This window comes from Pagrus pagrus (genome assembly GCF_965226575.1).
Source record: "Pagrus pagrus genome assembly, chromosome: 12".
Taxonomy (NCBI): Eukaryota; Metazoa; Chordata; class Actinopteri; order Spariformes; family Sparidae; genus Pagrus; species Pagrus pagrus.
The window spans coordinates 16,898,912-16,916,651 of NC_140196.1; the positions used below are offsets into that span (position 1 = coordinate 16,898,912).

The window sequence follows — 17,740 nt, forward strand, 5'->3', positions numbered from 1 at the left end:
TAGTGCGTGTCCCTTTAAGGCCCTGAATATTTACATGATTACGGCTGGTGCAACGCGTCGATGTAATCTACGTAATCGAATTTGACTGTTTGTCCTCATCGATGGCTTAAAAATAACAGTAAACAAACAGGACGAGGCCGATCACTGCTGTGTTTTAAACTGCGGGACAAGACCGAACCGAAGGAAACAGACTATATACAGCTATTCTTTGTTGGGAGATAATGCCCTGCAGTGCAGACTTTGTCATATTTGTTTGTTGATGATTGAAGATGATTGAATAAAATATTGAAATATAAATGACAAGTTTCCTTTTGAACCCACACAAAAAACAGAAGTATATGGTCTATTTTCGGGTCTGTATTAAACTATTGAAATGCTGCGTGCTTAAGTACCGTCACAATCCATTATGCGACCGTCATCCGCAGAAGTCACGGCATCATTTAGTGAATTACTGCAGGGTAACACAAACTCGGCCATCATCCGTAAAATCATATATCAGACTCTTAATCTTGCTGTCTGTCCTGCAGCACAGTGAACAGCAGCTGGTGAATCCATAATGCGAGTGGGCATATTAATCACCATATGTGGGATTATGCTGCTGACTGTTCATGTTATGGTTTTAGAGATATAGCATGTTGTTGGTACATTGTTTTAATGTACAGCTTTAGGACTTTATGACCTACTTTTCTGACATGTTAATCTGTCTGTGGAGTAAACTGCATTTTTCTTCTTGTCTGATCAACACCAGAAAGGTGGTTTTGTGTCCGTCATTTATTTCCCCCACAGGTCAGATGAATGGGTGGTGTAAAGAGCCTGACCGACGTGTCAGAGCGCTGATTTTTTTAAAGAAAAATTAGCATTTTCTGGGTTTATTTAGGCATTGGGAAAATTAAATCACTCCAAAAAACTGAAACCATTTAAAATTCTGGTTGAACATTTAATTAGGGAGTGCTGATAATGATGAATTACGTAACTCAGTAACTACAATCCCCCTTGGATGGTTACTGTGAGATCATTAATTTCACTTCTGCAGTTATCTGACACATTAATCAGGTTTCAGTCGAGCCTCAGTGAGAGTTAAAGCAAGGAAATAAAAGCCACACTACAAGAAAAGTCACTACAGTGAAGAAGAAGAAAGTACAGAAGAAGAAGAGACCTTAAAGAGTGTCTACATACAGCAGTGAAGGAAAGCTCAGTATTGTTGAAGAAGGTCAAATATTTTGTCATTACCATTGCATCAGTCAGTGCTTTCGATCTGAGAAAAAAGCATTCACATTTTAGTGATATTATAACCAAGTTGATTAGCTTTTTCTCTGATTGCTTTAAAGTTTGTCTTCAACCATTACAAGGCAACATCCAAGGCAAAGTCATAAATCACTTTGTGTCATAAAACATGGCCCCCAGATCAAATTAATGATGAAGCGATGAATCCAGTACGTCTGTATATTTACCTCCATACATCCAGACTGTCCTCTGTCTGAGTCGGCCTGCCTGCTGCTGTCTCTGCTGTGGCTGCTCGGTGCTCCAGCCTGCAGCCTCCTCTCCTCTCTAAAGTTCTGCTCCTGCAGCTTCTTATTAAGGATGCGGGCCGCGTTCTCAGCCAGCGTGTAGCCCGGCGGGGCCGACAGGTCCTGCCGTATGCTCACCACCTCTGGGTTTTTGTCCCCCTGCGTCTCCACTATCAGCTGCACTGGGCTGGGCGAGCGCCCGCGAGCAGTCCGCAAGCACTCCTGCTCGGCGGTGGAGGGAGGGGTGGGGCGAGAGCGACTGGGGGATTTGTTGAACTTGGGAATGGAGTCGTAGGCCACTGGGGTGTGGTCGATGATGTTGAAGAGGCTGGAGAGGCCGTCGTTGATGGTGGTGTGGACGGGGCTGTCGCGGGTGGTGGTGGAGCGGGCCCACGCCGACTCATTGTTGCCCTTCTGCGGGGTGGTGGGGGTGGGAGCACGGCTGTTGTTTGGTAGATCAGCCTTGTTCGAAGAGGACAGTTTGCGCTGAAGTTTGGGTGAGCCGTACTTTGGCGAGCAGCAGGGTCGCTCAAACTTGCTCTGGATGACGGGAGAGTACTGCACCTTCCTCATGCTGCGTGACGGCGAGGAAATAGGCGTGCCGCCACCTTTTGGGGTGAGGCAGCGGTGGGGGCTGCTGGTCAGGTTCCTCAGCAGGTCTGTTTGTAAACCCACACTGATGGTCTGGGTGGTCTGTGTGCCTCGCGTGGTGAATCCATTGGTCTGGCAGGCGGTGTCCCGCAAGACGGGCCCTGGCGGAGAGCGGATGGCGTTCCTCACAGAGATGGCGACCTCCTTCATGTCGTCGCTCAAGTTTCTGGAGAGCTGCAGATCCAGAGAGGAGGTGAAGCCCACTGTGGGGCAGATAGGAGACTGACTGGGAGAAGTCCTCAATCCCCCACCCTCCAGAAGCCCACATGCCCACCTCCCACTGGTGAACACCTCATCTGACCCGCCGCCTCCCACCGCAGCCTCACCTCCACCCCTGGCTTTGGTCCCTTTGGCGTACAGGAAGTCCGGGTCTTGGGCAGTAGGGCGCTCAGCTGCCCCAGGCCTGGTGGGGCTGTGGAGGAGGTGAACCCCACAGTGCTCCACTCCCGCCCCTGGCGCCCCTGCTCCATTGCCCCTCAGCGGGGACTTGTGGCAGTGCTCAGGGCTGCTCAGGGTGCTGGTGGTCAAGGTGGCGCTGGTGGTGAGGAACCAGGAGGCTGGCTGGAATGGTTCGAGAACAAGCTCCCCTCCCCGGGCCTCCGGGGGTTTGTCTGTCCACATTTCCCGGGCGGGACCCGGGCCAGAGGTGGATGATGGGAAGTCCCAGCCCTTATTGTTGAACTCCTCAATGTACTTGAGGTCGTCCGGGGACAGAGGCGGGGTGATGTCGTCTTGGCCCTGGTCACCGTGGGGAGTCTTGTCGGGGAGGAACGGCGAGCTGTCCATTAACCGCTGGAAGTCGCTCATGGAGCACACTGACTTGGCTCTGGACACACACACAAACACACACACAAGAGTTCACGACCATAAGCTTCAGCTGGGATACTTAAAACAAACATCACAACCCACTCATGGTCTCATCCCCTTAATATTCCCACAGCAGGAAAACATCCTAAATACATGTGTTGAAAAGCGATTTAATGCCTTTCAATGTTTTAAAACGCTCTGAATTATTAAACATCGCAGTGAACTGGATCACTTCTTCACTATAAGAGAAACTTTCAAAGAAAAAGTCACCGGGGAGAAACTCACTGTCACTTCGAGTAACATTTAATAGAATCAACAGCCGATCTCCAGAGGGATCCATGTGTATGCATGAGCAACAAAAATGCAGCAAGGAGGCTGAATAATCTGCAGCCGGTCAGACCAGCTCTCAGTGATGAATTCACTGTTGACGTCTATGAAAATGCATCAGCTCTCAAAGAATAGATTGACTGTTAAAACTCTCTTTGAACTCAGTTTGACTCCAGGCGTGGTCATGAAGTTACCTGAGAAGACTCCCTCCGCCCATCTCTTCCTCGTACTCAGGATCTCCCTCTCTCTCCGAAATCTCGTTCAGAGCCTGAAACACAACCGATACAACAAATAAATCATGTGGATAAGCGTCCAGTCGAAGGTGATTTACAGACAGGAGCTTCTGCCAAACAACAGTGGCAGTAGCGGTGTGCGTTACCTCCTTCATGCAGGGGAACCTCTTCTCACTCTCCAGTCTGGAGGGCGGCGGGACCTCCAGGCCGCTGAGGGGGTCCAGAGACAGCGCGTCCAGGAACAGGTTCTCCGTGGGGCCTTTCAGCCTCATCGCAGCCCCCTGCTCCTCCAGCATGGCCTCAGAGTCAGAGTGGGAGCGCGTGGGAGGGGCCTGGAGAGGGGTGGACGTACAGGGGGAGCGTGGCGAGCGAGGCGACCGGGGGGCGTTGCGGGGACTGTCCTGAGGAGAAAATATACCCCTGGAGGCTGAGCTGCCATCGTTGACGTCTATGCTGTCGCCTCGCCGGGTGCTCAGCTCTCTCTGCAACTGCGAGAAGAATGACAAGCAAGTATGAGCTGATCAGTCTGATTTAAATTAACACGGTTATGCAGGAGAGGCTTGTGTCACATATAAACACCTCGCTTTCCTCGAATATAAAAACCATACTGTACTTTCTCTCACCGTACTCCTCCACTGCGTGCCACTCTGAGTAATCCACCTGCAACAACTGGGGTTAAGTTGCTCGCTTCAGGCTCAGGTTAAAGGAGAACAGTCACATCACTCATTCACTTTCACTCTGTCAGTCGGAGCGGTTCAGTGTGTGACCTGCGCTTCATCGTTTGCTGCAACATCGCTGAATAATGCATCTCTGCTTCCTGCTCTGTGTCTCTGTTCGGCGGTGCATCGGCAGAATTTATTCTCTTTTAGCCGTATTCAGAGGGTTTTTCCTGTTGTTATTATTCCAGTCGCTGCTTTATATGTAAATACTCTCACACTCATATGATATTAACGAGAGCCTGTTCCTACCTCCTGCCCCGAACATCACACAGGAGCGAGGTGAGACGCTGCAGTTCGTCTAATTAAATCTCACAGAGGACATCAATTATTCAGTAATTCTCTGTATTTTTTGTATCGCCTTGGGTGCTTTGTCACCGTTCCTTGTATCTACTCGAGCACAAACACACACGTGGGCTGCTTAACAAGGAGAAAGCTTCAGATCTTTAAGTTGCGTTGTGTTTTTTCTAGTGAGATCTATAAAGTTTGTGAGGAAGCAGTTCAGTTTTAAGTGGTTTTATTTACTGCAACTGCTGATTAATCTTATAATCTTATAAATAAAGCGTCCATTTAAAGTCCTACAACTTAAGGTGATGTCTTCTTTTGTTTCACTAAGAATCCAAAAGATTGTTCATACATTTCCCTTCTCCCTTCCCTTCTCTCACCCTCTCCATCTTGCGGTGGAGCTCCCTCATGCTGCCGTCCCACTCCTGCTTCTCCCGGTCGAAGCGCTCCAGCAGCTCGGCCCTCTCGCGGCCCCACCTCTTCTCTCCGTGCTGCAGCTTCCAGCGGAGGTCCAGGGAGGTGCTGTGGCTCTCAGCCAGCAGACGCCGGTGCTCCTCGCGCTCCAGGTTCAAGGCCCACTCGGGGTCTCCGGCCGTCTCATCTCCCTGCGCTTCACCTCGCACTTTGCCTTGCACCTCATCCTCCAACTGGTCAAAGAGCAAAGACAACAGTGACGGAGGGTTGATTAGTCATTAAAGGTCGTTGTTATTCTGTACAGTAGATACAGAAAGAAATAATGAAGACGATTCACTCAAATTAAAACACATTTTTTTAGTGGGAACTACTTTACCACCAAAGGAATAGCCGCGATGACAACTGTTAGCAGTAAGTTCATTGATTAATCACAGTGATGGAAACCTTAAAATGATCTGCATAACACTGGGGGGGTGAGGAAATGTGTTTTTGCTGCTTTCATCTGAAGGCACAAAACTCATCAAAAGAAAGAAAACAAGACGGCAGTAAAATGATTTTTTCAAACTCTGCAGCTGATAAAAGGAGCCTCTGAAAACTTGTTTTTTGTTTTGATCACTTCTCGTCTGCCCCAAGTTTTGTAGAGATATCGTACATGACATACGGACAAACAACCTTTCACTCTTTTGATCTTTACTGTCTATTTTTTTTTCAATAAAATAAAACAGTGATAGAAGTGAAGTCAAAATGTTCACACAGCTACGAAATAATAATATAACAACAGTGTCGATTAAAGCAATGACTGAAAATGTGTCTACAGCCTTCTCATTACACCAGATCTACACAATATATCAATAAATAAAAGATGAGGGTGAAATGGCTCATCTGGGCTGCTTATTTAGACAAACATCTGGATATGTGTGTTTATGTTCTTGCATTTTTCGCTACCATCATCCTTTAGAAACTTAAATTACATTTTGAGATTCAATAATAGTTTAAATAGCTCTGTATTCCAAAAGTAATCACTGTTATTGAGTGTTTGGTCAGTAGCCCATGTCTCCCCTCCCCCCACTCATGCAAGCCACTCAAGCCTTTTTTCTGGTATCCCTGCCCCCTTTATCCAATCAGGACAGAGAACTCCATAAAGAGGCGGTCCTGTCTGCCTGTGAAGACACCGAGATCACGATCCTCCTGTTCTGGTACCGACACCGGCAACAGCAGAGCATGGAAAGCGACCTAATTCCAGCGCTTCCTGTGACGGCTTATACTGCATAACAGGCCGAGTGATGAAAAGACGCTTGAGGAAAAGAAAGAGGCGAAGAGAGCTGCCTCGAAAAAAAAAAGGGATGAGGAACAGAAAGTTAGCTAAAACTACAACATTTTCTGCAGCTTTGAGTCAATGTACTTTGTTAATTCCAGCACAGAGCAGTGAGCTGTTTTAACTCGGCTGAAGACAGACAAAAAAGAAAGACAACGAGCATACGAGAAGGTTTCACAAAGTATTTGTTTTGTGGCCGACAGGGACACTCAGTTCAAACTTGAGCGACGGCTGCCCTCCCAAATTTATGTTTCATCCCACTCTCTGGTTGAGGGAAATGAACCGGGGATTCGATGTACTGCAGAAATCTTCAAAGCTGCAGAGTGAAGCCACTCTGGAAGCTTGTCTTTCTCCGGCAGAACAGAGCTTTGTAATCTTCAGACGGGCTTTGATCCGGCAACATAATGGTACAAAACCAGATTCTGTACGACTGGAGCCGTGTGAAGAACGAGTCAAGGCCGCCTTCTGACATCAGCTTGCATAACGCCCATTCACAAACGTTTGTCTTGTAGACTTTTATATCGTCTCATTAGCCACTGGAGGAGATGACATGGACAGTAGCATCCGCTGACTGAATGCTAAGAGCCGACATGTAAGACATTATAAATATAGACAGTTATTTAGGAGGCCTCACACTGTGGCAGCGACCAGAGCAGAGGATGAAACATGAGCCGGCCTGAGCAGTGATGTTAATATATTTGGTAACAGGGGCTCAAAAAATCATCACTTCTTATGCTCGCTTATAAATACACAGGTGAGGGTAATTTCCAGTTCTGCTCTGCTCTGCTGGGCTGTGTAATAATAATTATGAATAAAAAACACAGAAGTTCGGGGGCATATTTCTCAAGTCTTAATCAGAACTAAGCGCAGTGGAGCAAGAACAGGATCCAACATGGCGTTATCAGAGGAAACTGAGCAAATTAGCTCTCACCGATGGCCCTCAGCGACCTCTCCTCTGTGGAGGGATACAAACCACGGACAAGTTGTGAAGATTAAGAGCATCAGGCGATCTTCATATAACTGAAACTGTTTAATTAGTTCCCAAAGCGAGGGAGGACACTGATCTCTGGTTTCAAATTTGATCTCGCAGCGCGGTGGTCAAGAAACAACACGTTCGATATCCTCAAATTGATTGTGAGCTTTGTTTTCTCCACGTTGCTGTCTGCTGCCTGTCCCTGGTCGTGCTCCGCCTCTCAAAGAGAAGGAAATCTGGAGGTTAAATCAGACGCGGCAGACAATGAGACTCCGACCGCGATGCCCATCTGGACCACAAACAACATGGATTCAATATCCTTCTGTGCCACAATAACACTCCTCTCCTACAAATTCACTTCCTGTCACTGAAAGCTGGTTTTCGTCTATAAAATTGCAACCAGAATGTGTGAGGTGGGATGTGTCAGGACACTTGGCGTTTAACATCACGTATCATCTAGTCATGACGCCCACTGCCTGACCACAACTACAAAGAATAACTCTATACTCGTGATGGCATTTACATCTCGTCACTATATGTAGAATTCACAATTTTACTCCAATAGGGCGCCCCCAGAAAGGATGCTAATGTACCCTGTGGCACCAACAAATCTGATCCAAGAGCACTGAGACAAAGCAACACATGCGACAGCACCATTTGTCACTTAGTCTGCCTAATTTTTCTGCAAACAGGCAGATTTTTTGTAACATAATAAGGGTACAGTAGTTCAACTGCTTACTAAGGGAGGGGAATGAGTACTCGAGTGATCTCAGTATTTGTTCAGCTTATGGGAATTCAGGGATGCAGGAGTCAGTCACAGTTTGGGATGCTGTCAGGTCAGTTTACATGATAACTTCATTGTAAATGTTGCGTGAAATTAAAGTTTTTTGTATTAATCTGAAAGACCAGGATAACTTATATCTAATAGTTATTAACAACAATTTTGCACTACAGCAGAGAGCAAACATGAACAACACGCTGTAAGTCAAAGCAGCCACATCAACTACAGTCAACAACAGCGAGGAGATGAGAGAAATTCCCCAGACTCCCTTATAAAAGTGCCCAATTTTTTAAGTTGTTGAGTTCGGAGAAACTTTCTAAACTTTATGGAGAGCTGTCTCCGACAAATTTTGAATCATTTGGGCCTTGTTGTAAATTCGGCAAAAGTTATTATGAAGTGTATATTCTATATACAATATAATCACACTTTTATTTGTTTTTATCAATTGATGCTCTATTTGTGGATCAGTTACTCAAACTCGCCTTTCCGAGCTGTTTTTTTTAATGGTTGCTGTTTTCGCTCCTTTGGTCTGAACAAAATGTTTCTTCCCGGGTGTCAGTGAAGAGTTTAGAGGCCTCTGCTGTAATTCCAAATTTAAATATTTTTGATATTGACACAGAACTCAGCAGCAGTGTACAATGACAGTGCACAATGACTGGTATCAGCTACATTCTACTCCTATCAGCTGAGATGAAGATGTTCCTAATCTACAAAGTATTTACACTCCCATTAGGAATATAAGAGAGCACTTTAACAGCTGTTATGAGTTCAATAAGAAATGCTTCAAGGCACATCAAACAATTAGGCACAGAGCTGAATTAATTAGTTTGCACAAAGACAAAATTACAGAGTGCCAACGAGTGATTCATCATTTTTTTTTGTCTTACTGGAAGCTGTCCCTCCTCTTTTAATTTAATTTAATTGTTGAGGGGTGTTTATAAATTGGATTCTGTCTATTTGTTTGTCACTTGTGTTCTGGATTAAGACACACCTCTGGCCTGTTATTCATTTCATTGCTTCTCTTTCAAAACGACACTGGTTGACCCACAGGAAGTGGCTGAAACGATGAGTGAAAAAATAAAAAGATCTGTTTGTTTTTGACTCGTTATCCGTTTGCCCTGAGTGGGATTTCACCCGTGGAGAAGGCAACATGTTTACTGTTGCCTCGCACCGCCAGTTCCCTACACCAGATTGTGTCCTGTCCCTTTAAGGTGGGCGCTGAGACGCCATCTGTACCTGGGCGACCTGGCACTTCATCTCTGCCCACTTGACCTCCCAGGCGGCTTTGTCATTGGCGTAGGACTGCTGCAGCTGGCATCGCCGCGTCTCCTCCTCCTGCAGCTCCTCCCGAAACTCCTCCAGCAGCGTCCGCAGGGCCTGCAGCACTTGTCGGTTCTCCCCAAACTGCACAGAAGGAATGCAGACATATTTAGTTAACACAGCACAGAGCTCAGACATACGTGAACAAGTTCATCAAGTCCTTTTCTTACCTCAATGTTTTTATTTCAGTGTCCTTTGTTTCCCTTTAGAGCACTCCAGGACGAACCTCCTTTGTAAGTGCTTTATAAATCAATTTGACTTAAACTCCTTCATCCTGTTTCCCATCTGTCTTCTTGTCCTCTTTTTTAAACCCCTTGTCCTTTCCCATCCATCTTTACATGACTCCAGCCATTAAAGAACGTCAAGTATGAACACAGGGACGATGTAAATATAAGCTTGCTCTTACTGATCAAATGAAATTAAGTGATATCTCTTAGGAACCTCTGAGCAGGGCAGTGATTAATACATTTTTTTTATTTATTTTGTTTTCCTTCCCTATTCTGGTAGTCAGCATCAAGTGACATGCGTACATCATTTAAGTTACAGCCACTTATTATAATATTAAGGTGCTTTTCAGTGGAAAAAAAGTCATAATCCTTCATTTCATTTACTGACCATGTAGATGTGTCCAAGAAATTCATAGAAATAAAGTTTATAGAAAGGTTATTTAATCATAACAGATGACATTGAAGCAAAAGTGACTTTTGTCAGAGAAATATATTATCCATTGAACACGAACAACAAAATTAGCTTGACTAAGAAATGCGTCAGACAGTGACGGCGTAAGCATGTTCACTATGGAGCCCTTGAATGTCCAACACCACTGAAACTCCAGTTTACACGTGCTTTCAAAGCATATGGATAAGATTAGTTGTTCAACAGTTACAAAACAGTTTAGAAAAATAGACATTTTTAGCCTTCGCCGACTTTCTAGGACTTTAAGGGTTAAAGCTTCAAGAAAAGCCCGTTGGACGACCTTAAGATCCGTTTTTATGGCTTCAGGCTACATGAACAACGACATCAACTGGGTCACAGTCAGGAGAGCAGCATGTTGTTCCTGAAGTGTCGGCTCAGAGAGGTGTGTGGAGAGCTGTTTGCCTCTGGTGGTCCTGCTGCAGAGAGTCTTCAGGTCTTGGCAGGAGGCAGTGAAGCACAAAGGAGTCTGTGAGTAAAACATCACCTCCAGGTATCACTACAGCGCCGCCGGCTCTGCCCGCCACGGCTGAGAACACGATACGTGCTCAGGTGCTAAAAGGCCAAAAAGCTTCAATACAGTGTAAGTATAGCCAGGAGAAAAGTGAGACTTGTAGGAGTTATTTTTTATGAAGGAAGATACAACCACAGCACTTTTATTTTCTTCTTCTACTGTTGAGCATCCGAATACACATCCTACAAGCCTCGGAAAAACATTTTTCATTTAATCGATTCTCTGATGAAAATATATTTGAGGAAATCCCAAAGGTTAAAAAAAACCATATAACTAGCATGCCTTTAAGCTACTCGGAGGAGATTTCTCTATTATTAGTCTTTCTCACCAAAATGCACCTAACAAACCTGTTTACCTCTTCATAAATCGTTTGAAAAGCAGATTTTTTTAGATTTTGTAACCTCCATTGTTTCCATGAATGCTTGCTAGCAAACCATTAGCATTCGTTTGGCAGTGGACAAAAGAGAACTGAAGGAGGAGGAGACAATCGTTTACGACATGGTATGCGTCTAAAACATAAACAGAACCAGTCACCTTCTGTCAGCGTGGTATTAAAGCACAAAAAAGTAATCAAAAAATAGCTCATGAGCGCCACTAGTGGTCAAAAGGTCCACTGGGTCCCTTTAATTTAAAGCATGTAGAATTTGAGAAAAATTCCAACTTTGTCTTGCAGCATCAACAACCCACATGACTACCACACCTGATCCTACCCAATAAAGTGCTGCAGAGATGACATATTTCTGTAAGCTAACCAAGAAGTTAGCATCGCCCTGGTTCCCTCGACAACAAGCCTATTTGAATTACTGATGAGAATAAGCTCTGTGACAAGCACAAGTTTATGATACTTAGGCGTTTTGTTCACCAACCAGCGTTTCCCCCTGATAAAAAAAAAGTCCCTGATAAATTTACTATTGAAAATGCAGATTTGAAGTGTTATGTCAATATGACGTCTTTACTTAACCATGTGGAGTTGACATACATTCTAATGTACTGAGAGAAGTTCCCTTCACTAAATGTGATCCAAGTTAATAACCACTGTGGGAACAATCTCCTCATCTCATCTACAGTATTTATTAAGCAGTATCAGACACTTGTAGTAGCCGAGGGAATGAATCAGGACTTTTCCCTCTTCGAGCTGCCAAACTGCCTAAATTACGTCCAAGTCTTTCAAATTTTCAATGACCTCTTTACGGCTTAACGTACTATCATCTCACTCCGGCTGCAGGAATTATCAGCTGTGCTCTGCTCTGCTGTAGTAGCCATGTGTGCAAGTGCTTACTAAAGCAAGTCTGCATTTCTGCTCTCGTGCATAAAGCTTAATACAGTCGACCGGGCACGCTTGTTAAAACTGTAAAACTGCTCACAGAGTGAAGCGACGTCAGATCACTGTACAAACCATTTTTATGATGTTGTGGAAAAATCAAAACATGAGACAAAGTAGAGCACTCAGGGCTGCTCAATAATGCATCCGACCCCAAAATGCTTACGTACTTTCTTTACTTTTACACAGGGGCAAAGTGGTCGACAGAAAGTAGATCTCAACACACGCTTTGTCTCAGTAAAATGTCCTCCTCTGAATCACTCAGCAGCCTGAAGAACACAGCTCCTTTTGTCTCGTCTGCATGTAACAGAGAGTTCATGTTTTAGTTTGAACAATGAGCCCAAAAACTGAGTGTACTCAAAATAATTACTGCCTCTAACTAGTTATCTAGGCCAAAATTCTCATCTGCATACGGTGCCAAACAGCTCTAAAGAACGGCTGCCAAACATTCGTCTGAACTCAATTAAAGTGAATGAGAAAAACGATGAAAGGCTACGACGGATGTCCAAACCCTCCACACAGCAGCTCGTGTTAGTTTATTTAGTTGCAGTTAAATTGTTCATGTATGTATTTATATGTAACAGTACAACATCTTGCTCTGTAAGGCCGGTGGTATTCATGTGTAGCATGACGCATTAAATTGTGCAGTCCTGTTTTCAGTAATGGAGTGTAACTAAGTACATTTACTTTACTTTTACTTGTACTTGCTACTAAATGAATGGATGAAATGTGGTAAATGTTACTCTGTGACACAGATTTATTCATGTTTACGCTAGAGTGCGAAATTTTCTGAGAATTCAAATTCAAAATTATTTGACATAAAGATTCTGCTGCATTTTACCTGCAGGTAACAAAGTCCTTCAATCTTCAATTTTTCGGGGGTAGGACCACGCAAACCCCCGCTTCCCTTCATTTATTTGATCATTTTAGTTACTAGTTACTTTGCTGCATCAGATCCAAAGTAGCGCAATCAAATAATCAGCCGGCAGAGTTAATATCGGCACTTCAATATTTGTTTTTCATCACAATACTGAACAATGTTATCAGAAATGATAACCAATCAGATTTTTGTCACATTGTGCAGTCCTAAAGAAGAATATTTTAAAAATTGAAATTAAAATTCAAATGAACATGAAATTTGATGTTTTTATTTTCATTTGAATATTTAAGTGTTAAAGCATCATAAATCTGGGACCTCTGAGACTCCAACCCCATCACGAAAATAACAAACCAACAGCAGAAATTCCCTGGAGTTGTACTTTTCTATCCAAAAAAAGGAATCTGTTGATGGCTGAATACTCTGACCTGGACTCGTGCCCAGGATGATCTCAGGGGTATATGACTGGGATATTTTGAAAAATTATTCAAACTTAATGATAGATTTGTATGAAGTTTTGAGGGAATGCCATCAGTCATGACGCAGGTCCGTGGGCATCCCTGCAGCTGAGCCATATCTCAAACTCAGAGATCAATTTATCTAAAAACTGGCAGCCAGAGACGAAGTAATGATGCATCTGCTCCATCAAATCTCTTACAAATGTAAACAGCTCTGGAGGGATGTTTCTTAAGCAACTGAGCTCTCACAGGGAGCAGGCTGGACTATAACATGACTAGTTTAAGAAATTAAAAATACCAGAATTAAATTTTAAAAAGTATATTTCTCGTTCACAAACAAAATTCGACAGTGGAGTCACTGGTGTCGCAGTCTTTTTTGTTTAATTTGTGAATGCGTGCGTACCTGTCGTTGATGCTGCAGGTGACGTTCAGGTGACGGCAGAGGGAGGATGGGCCCGGGCTCGGGGATGTCCCCCGGGGTTTGCGGTAAACACAGTCTGTCGTCTCGAACCGACTCCCCCTCTGCCTGCTCCATTATCACTCCCAGCTCTGGGATGCCCTCCAACTTCTCGAACTGGAACAGATGATAGAGCCATGAAAAGCCTGCCTTTTAATTCATGTTCCAACACATTCTGTTTCAGGCTCACAGTCGCTGAGCCTTTTCCCAGCATGCAACGGGTCGAGATAAACAACCTGTCACATTCACATTTATACCTGTGGACAGTTACAGCTACACATGTAGTGAGTTTCCATTTAGTGGGATAAATTAAGCCGCAGGTTGCGTTTTGATGCAAAAATTCACATTATTTGTCTTTAAAGAGATACTGGTAAGCCAAATTAGACATGAAGTAAAGAAAGCTACAGACTAATCAGGAACGTCAAAGTCTGTCAGTCCATAACAGAGGACATATTCTCGTTTCTACCTGATTTATAAAACTGAGAGGCCCTTTGAAACTGTAGCCGTGATTAAGGGCTTTAAAATTAAACCCGACTTGAGAAAACCTTCTTTTTCTGGGATTCAATGTCAAGTCAAGGACGCGTGGTAAACATCCAGCGAGGTACATGTAAGCTCCTCACTGCTGAACCATCTGCAGGAGCAAATTAGGTTTCAGGACAAGATGCTGCAGGAATAAAGTGATGAGTCAGGACAGCCTCAAGAGAAACGAAATTCATTTAAAGCTAAGTAATGTAGAGTTGCATAAAAAGTGCCCGATTCAAGATAAGAGTAAAGTGTTATACAACAAAGCGAAGTGATTTGTATTTATGTTTTTGACAGCCACAGCAGGCCTGTTTAGTGTAAACAGGAGGAACAGCAGTGGTGCACAGAGCAGCTGAGAGAGAAAATTCGGGAGAAAAGGCTTCACAGCGCCGGCCAAAGTGATCTCTGGGGAAATGCAGTGCAGAGATATGAATGCAAATTAAAACGAAAGCAGCAAAACATGAATTTAATCGACCAGAAGCTCGAGAAGGCGACAAGAAAAGTTGAAGCATCAACCTCCATCTCATTTCTAATCAACCCGCAATCCAATTACCAGAATAAAGGTTGATGATGATGTGTCCTTGTGTTCAGTTTTCAGTTTTATGTCTTCACCAGGACGTCTCCAGGCATCAGACTCTTGCATTCAATATTTTTTAAGACCATTTAAAGATCATTTTTAACTAAATGTATTTGAGCATTGCAGGTAGGTGTAGAGTTAAGTGGTATATATGTGGTTATTACAGTGAGTTGTGTTACTCTTGGGGAGTAATGGAATACATGTGACAGGATTACGTAATCTGGATACAAAACAACTGTATTCCGGGACAGATTCAGAAAAAAATATGTAATTCGATTACAGATACGTTCAGTAATTTCAAATTAAAGAGCGTTGTACTAGTCTGTAACCATGCACATGTGCACACATGACAACGCTTCACGAGCCTCACACAACATCACTCTGATCTGAAGTGAAGCCACATACACTCCTTCAGGTTAAATAAAAGTCTCTTTTCTCTAATGTTTGACAGTGAAATAATCCAAAAGTAACAGAAAGTAATCAACTTACATTGCTTTAATATTGTGATACTAAGATTACATCACTGACAAAAAACACTGATGGCCAGATTCAGGAAAAGGTCATATCCTGGCTTACCTGGTCCCAACATCATGTCAAAAATATCCAGTGGTTTCATGCTTACAAATACTGAGACAGTGTTGAACAGTGGTCTCTGGCTTGGCAGCTGTCTCACCCAGCTGTAACGCTACCTCCACCCCTACCATCTCCTCATATGAGCTCAGCTCATATGTAATGTGAACGTTGTGTTGATACAGTATGACACACATGAAACTTACAAAATTCGAGTGTATCCGTGTAAAATACCAACATCCTATTCTGGTGGCTTGGCTGCTCAAACCACAACCTAATATGCTTCAGTGGTTTGTGGGTGAAGAACTGTATGCACCATGTAGTTTGTCCAAACCCTGACTCACCTCCTGATGCCCCGTCTCCTCTCTGGAGTCGTCCTTGCGGCCGAGCCTCCAGTGCATGAGGATCCACCTGAGCTTCATGTAGAAGATGATGGTGTTGCGTCTGAAGAGGCGGACCTCCTGCTGCAGCACGGCTCTCTCCTGAGTCCAGGGCACCTCATGACTCTGTAGTCCCTGCAGCTCCAGAGCTCCACGCTGGGCCTCCAGACGCAAACGCTCGTCTTCCTGCTGGAGGAAGGATCAGGAAAAAGATGGACTCACATAGACTAATAATAATAAAATGTTCAATCCAAAAGATCCTTTTTAATGTTAAGTTAAAGTTTAATGTTAAGTGGGTGACATGTGAGTATTGAGTATCGTATTGACACCTATACATAATACATTACATTTCTTTTAAAACTTTGATTAGATATGTTATTTTAATTATTTTTAAACTTGTTTTGAATGTCACGTTTAAGTGAATAAAGTTGGTGTGTTGCAAGTACAAAAAAGAAATTGAGAGTAAACTACAGGTTTGGGTATTAATGCTGAAATCTGAAACTTTCCGCCGTCTCCACCAGCGACACTTAATTAAAAATCATGTTCACACTTCAGCAAAGCTTGCAGAGGAAGGGAAGTGTGATACCGGTGTTCTTATGCTAATTCTCATAATCTAAAGATACTCAAACACGGCGTGACTGACTGCGTTATTGTACCTGAGGCAGAGAGCCGACAGCCTCCCGTTCCTCCGCCGTCGCTCTCATCCTTCGTTCATGATCCAGACGAAACTGGATGTCAGAAGCAGACGTGTCCCGGAGCTGAACCCACAACAGCACAGCACAGTTACTTTACCAACACTTTGGATAAATCACATCACATATTGAAATCTCGCTATCATTCTGTTTGTCTCTCTGCAAGAAGCTGGATTTGATCGTCAAACAAATTCACAAGGATTTGTGTGTGAGATGATTTCACTTGATTATCTTTGTTCTCTTCAGTTTAAACCGCAAAACAGAAATTCACTCAGCAGAATAACCTCAAATGAGATCCGACTTCCACACAAGTCGAAAGTCTTTATATCTTCTCTTCTGCAACGTCTCCGGAGATGATGATAATTTAATGCGGCACATCTCCAGCTTGACTACAAAAATGAAATTTTGGGAAATATCTTCTATTTTCTGTGTTAAACTTTCTTGCTGAAAGTTAGATCAGGAGATTGACAGCCCGCTCATGCTTGTCTGCTAAATATGAAGCTGGAGCCAGCAGCTGGATAGCTTAGCTTTGTATAAAGACTGGAAACAGAGGGAAACAGCTAGCCAGGCTGTGTCCCACGGCTTTAAAAACCGAGGTGCAGCAACGTCCTCTGGGAAGTCATTGCTTCCTGCAAAGAAATAGTCCCGCACATGGCCCCACTTGAGGCCACAACATGTCAAACATGTCAAGCAAGACATTACATGATAGTTTGGTAGATGGATTTTGTTGCATTTAGTCAGAGCTAAGCCAGCCATTTCCATTTGTTTTCAGTCTTTATGCTAAGCTAAGCTAACTGGCTGCTGGCTCTAAGTTCATATTTACTGTAGACACTGACAAAACATCTGTGAAGTTCACTGTAGCTTAAAAAAAAAGTAGCTTCATTGATATCCTGACTCCTATTTCCAAAATAAAGCTATTAAAGGAACAGTTTACCTAAAAGTTTAAATTCTACCACTATCTACTCCAAAAAAAAAAATAAAAAACATTTCTGGAGCTGCACAGCAAAACAGCAATGCAAGCATTCTTCTAAACAACTGAAGCAGATGGGGACTTGTTTAAAAATGTAAAAAAAGAAAACATACAGGGAGCCAAAGAAAAATAATTCCATACAGCTCATCCTGCATGATCCAAGTCTCCTGAAGCCCCGAGATCCCAAATCGGATCAGATTATAAAGGGTCTTCCAAAGACTTGGATTATGCTGGATGAGCTGTTTGGAGCCATTTTATGTTATTTTTCACCTTTTTAAGTCTGCAGCTACTTCAGTTGTTCAGAAAAAAGCTGCACCGCTGTTTTGCTGTGAAGCTCCAGAAATGTTTTGATGGACCTTAAAACCTCCTTCGACTTTCC

The 17,740-nt window shown here is 43.6% G+C and overlaps 1 protein-coding gene across 1 annotated transcript in view; it reads right to left on the reverse strand.

The window, feature by feature from the left end:
- mtcl1 (microtubule crosslinking factor 1) overlaps positions 1 to 17,740 on the reverse strand; it is a 73,876-nt gene that overhangs the window by 9,051 nt on the left and 47,085 nt on the right. The window contains 8 exon segments of the mRNA XM_084368620.1: positions 1,452 to 2,985; positions 3,488 to 3,561; positions 3,673 to 4,014; positions 4,908 to 5,174; positions 9,247 to 9,414; positions 13,597 to 13,767; positions 15,664 to 15,888; positions 16,356 to 16,457. Of these exon segments, the coding sequence (XP_084224746.1) occupies positions 1,452 to 2,985; positions 3,488 to 3,561; positions 3,673 to 4,014; positions 4,908 to 5,174; positions 9,247 to 9,414; positions 13,597 to 13,767; positions 15,664 to 15,888; positions 16,356 to 16,457 (2,883 nt within the window).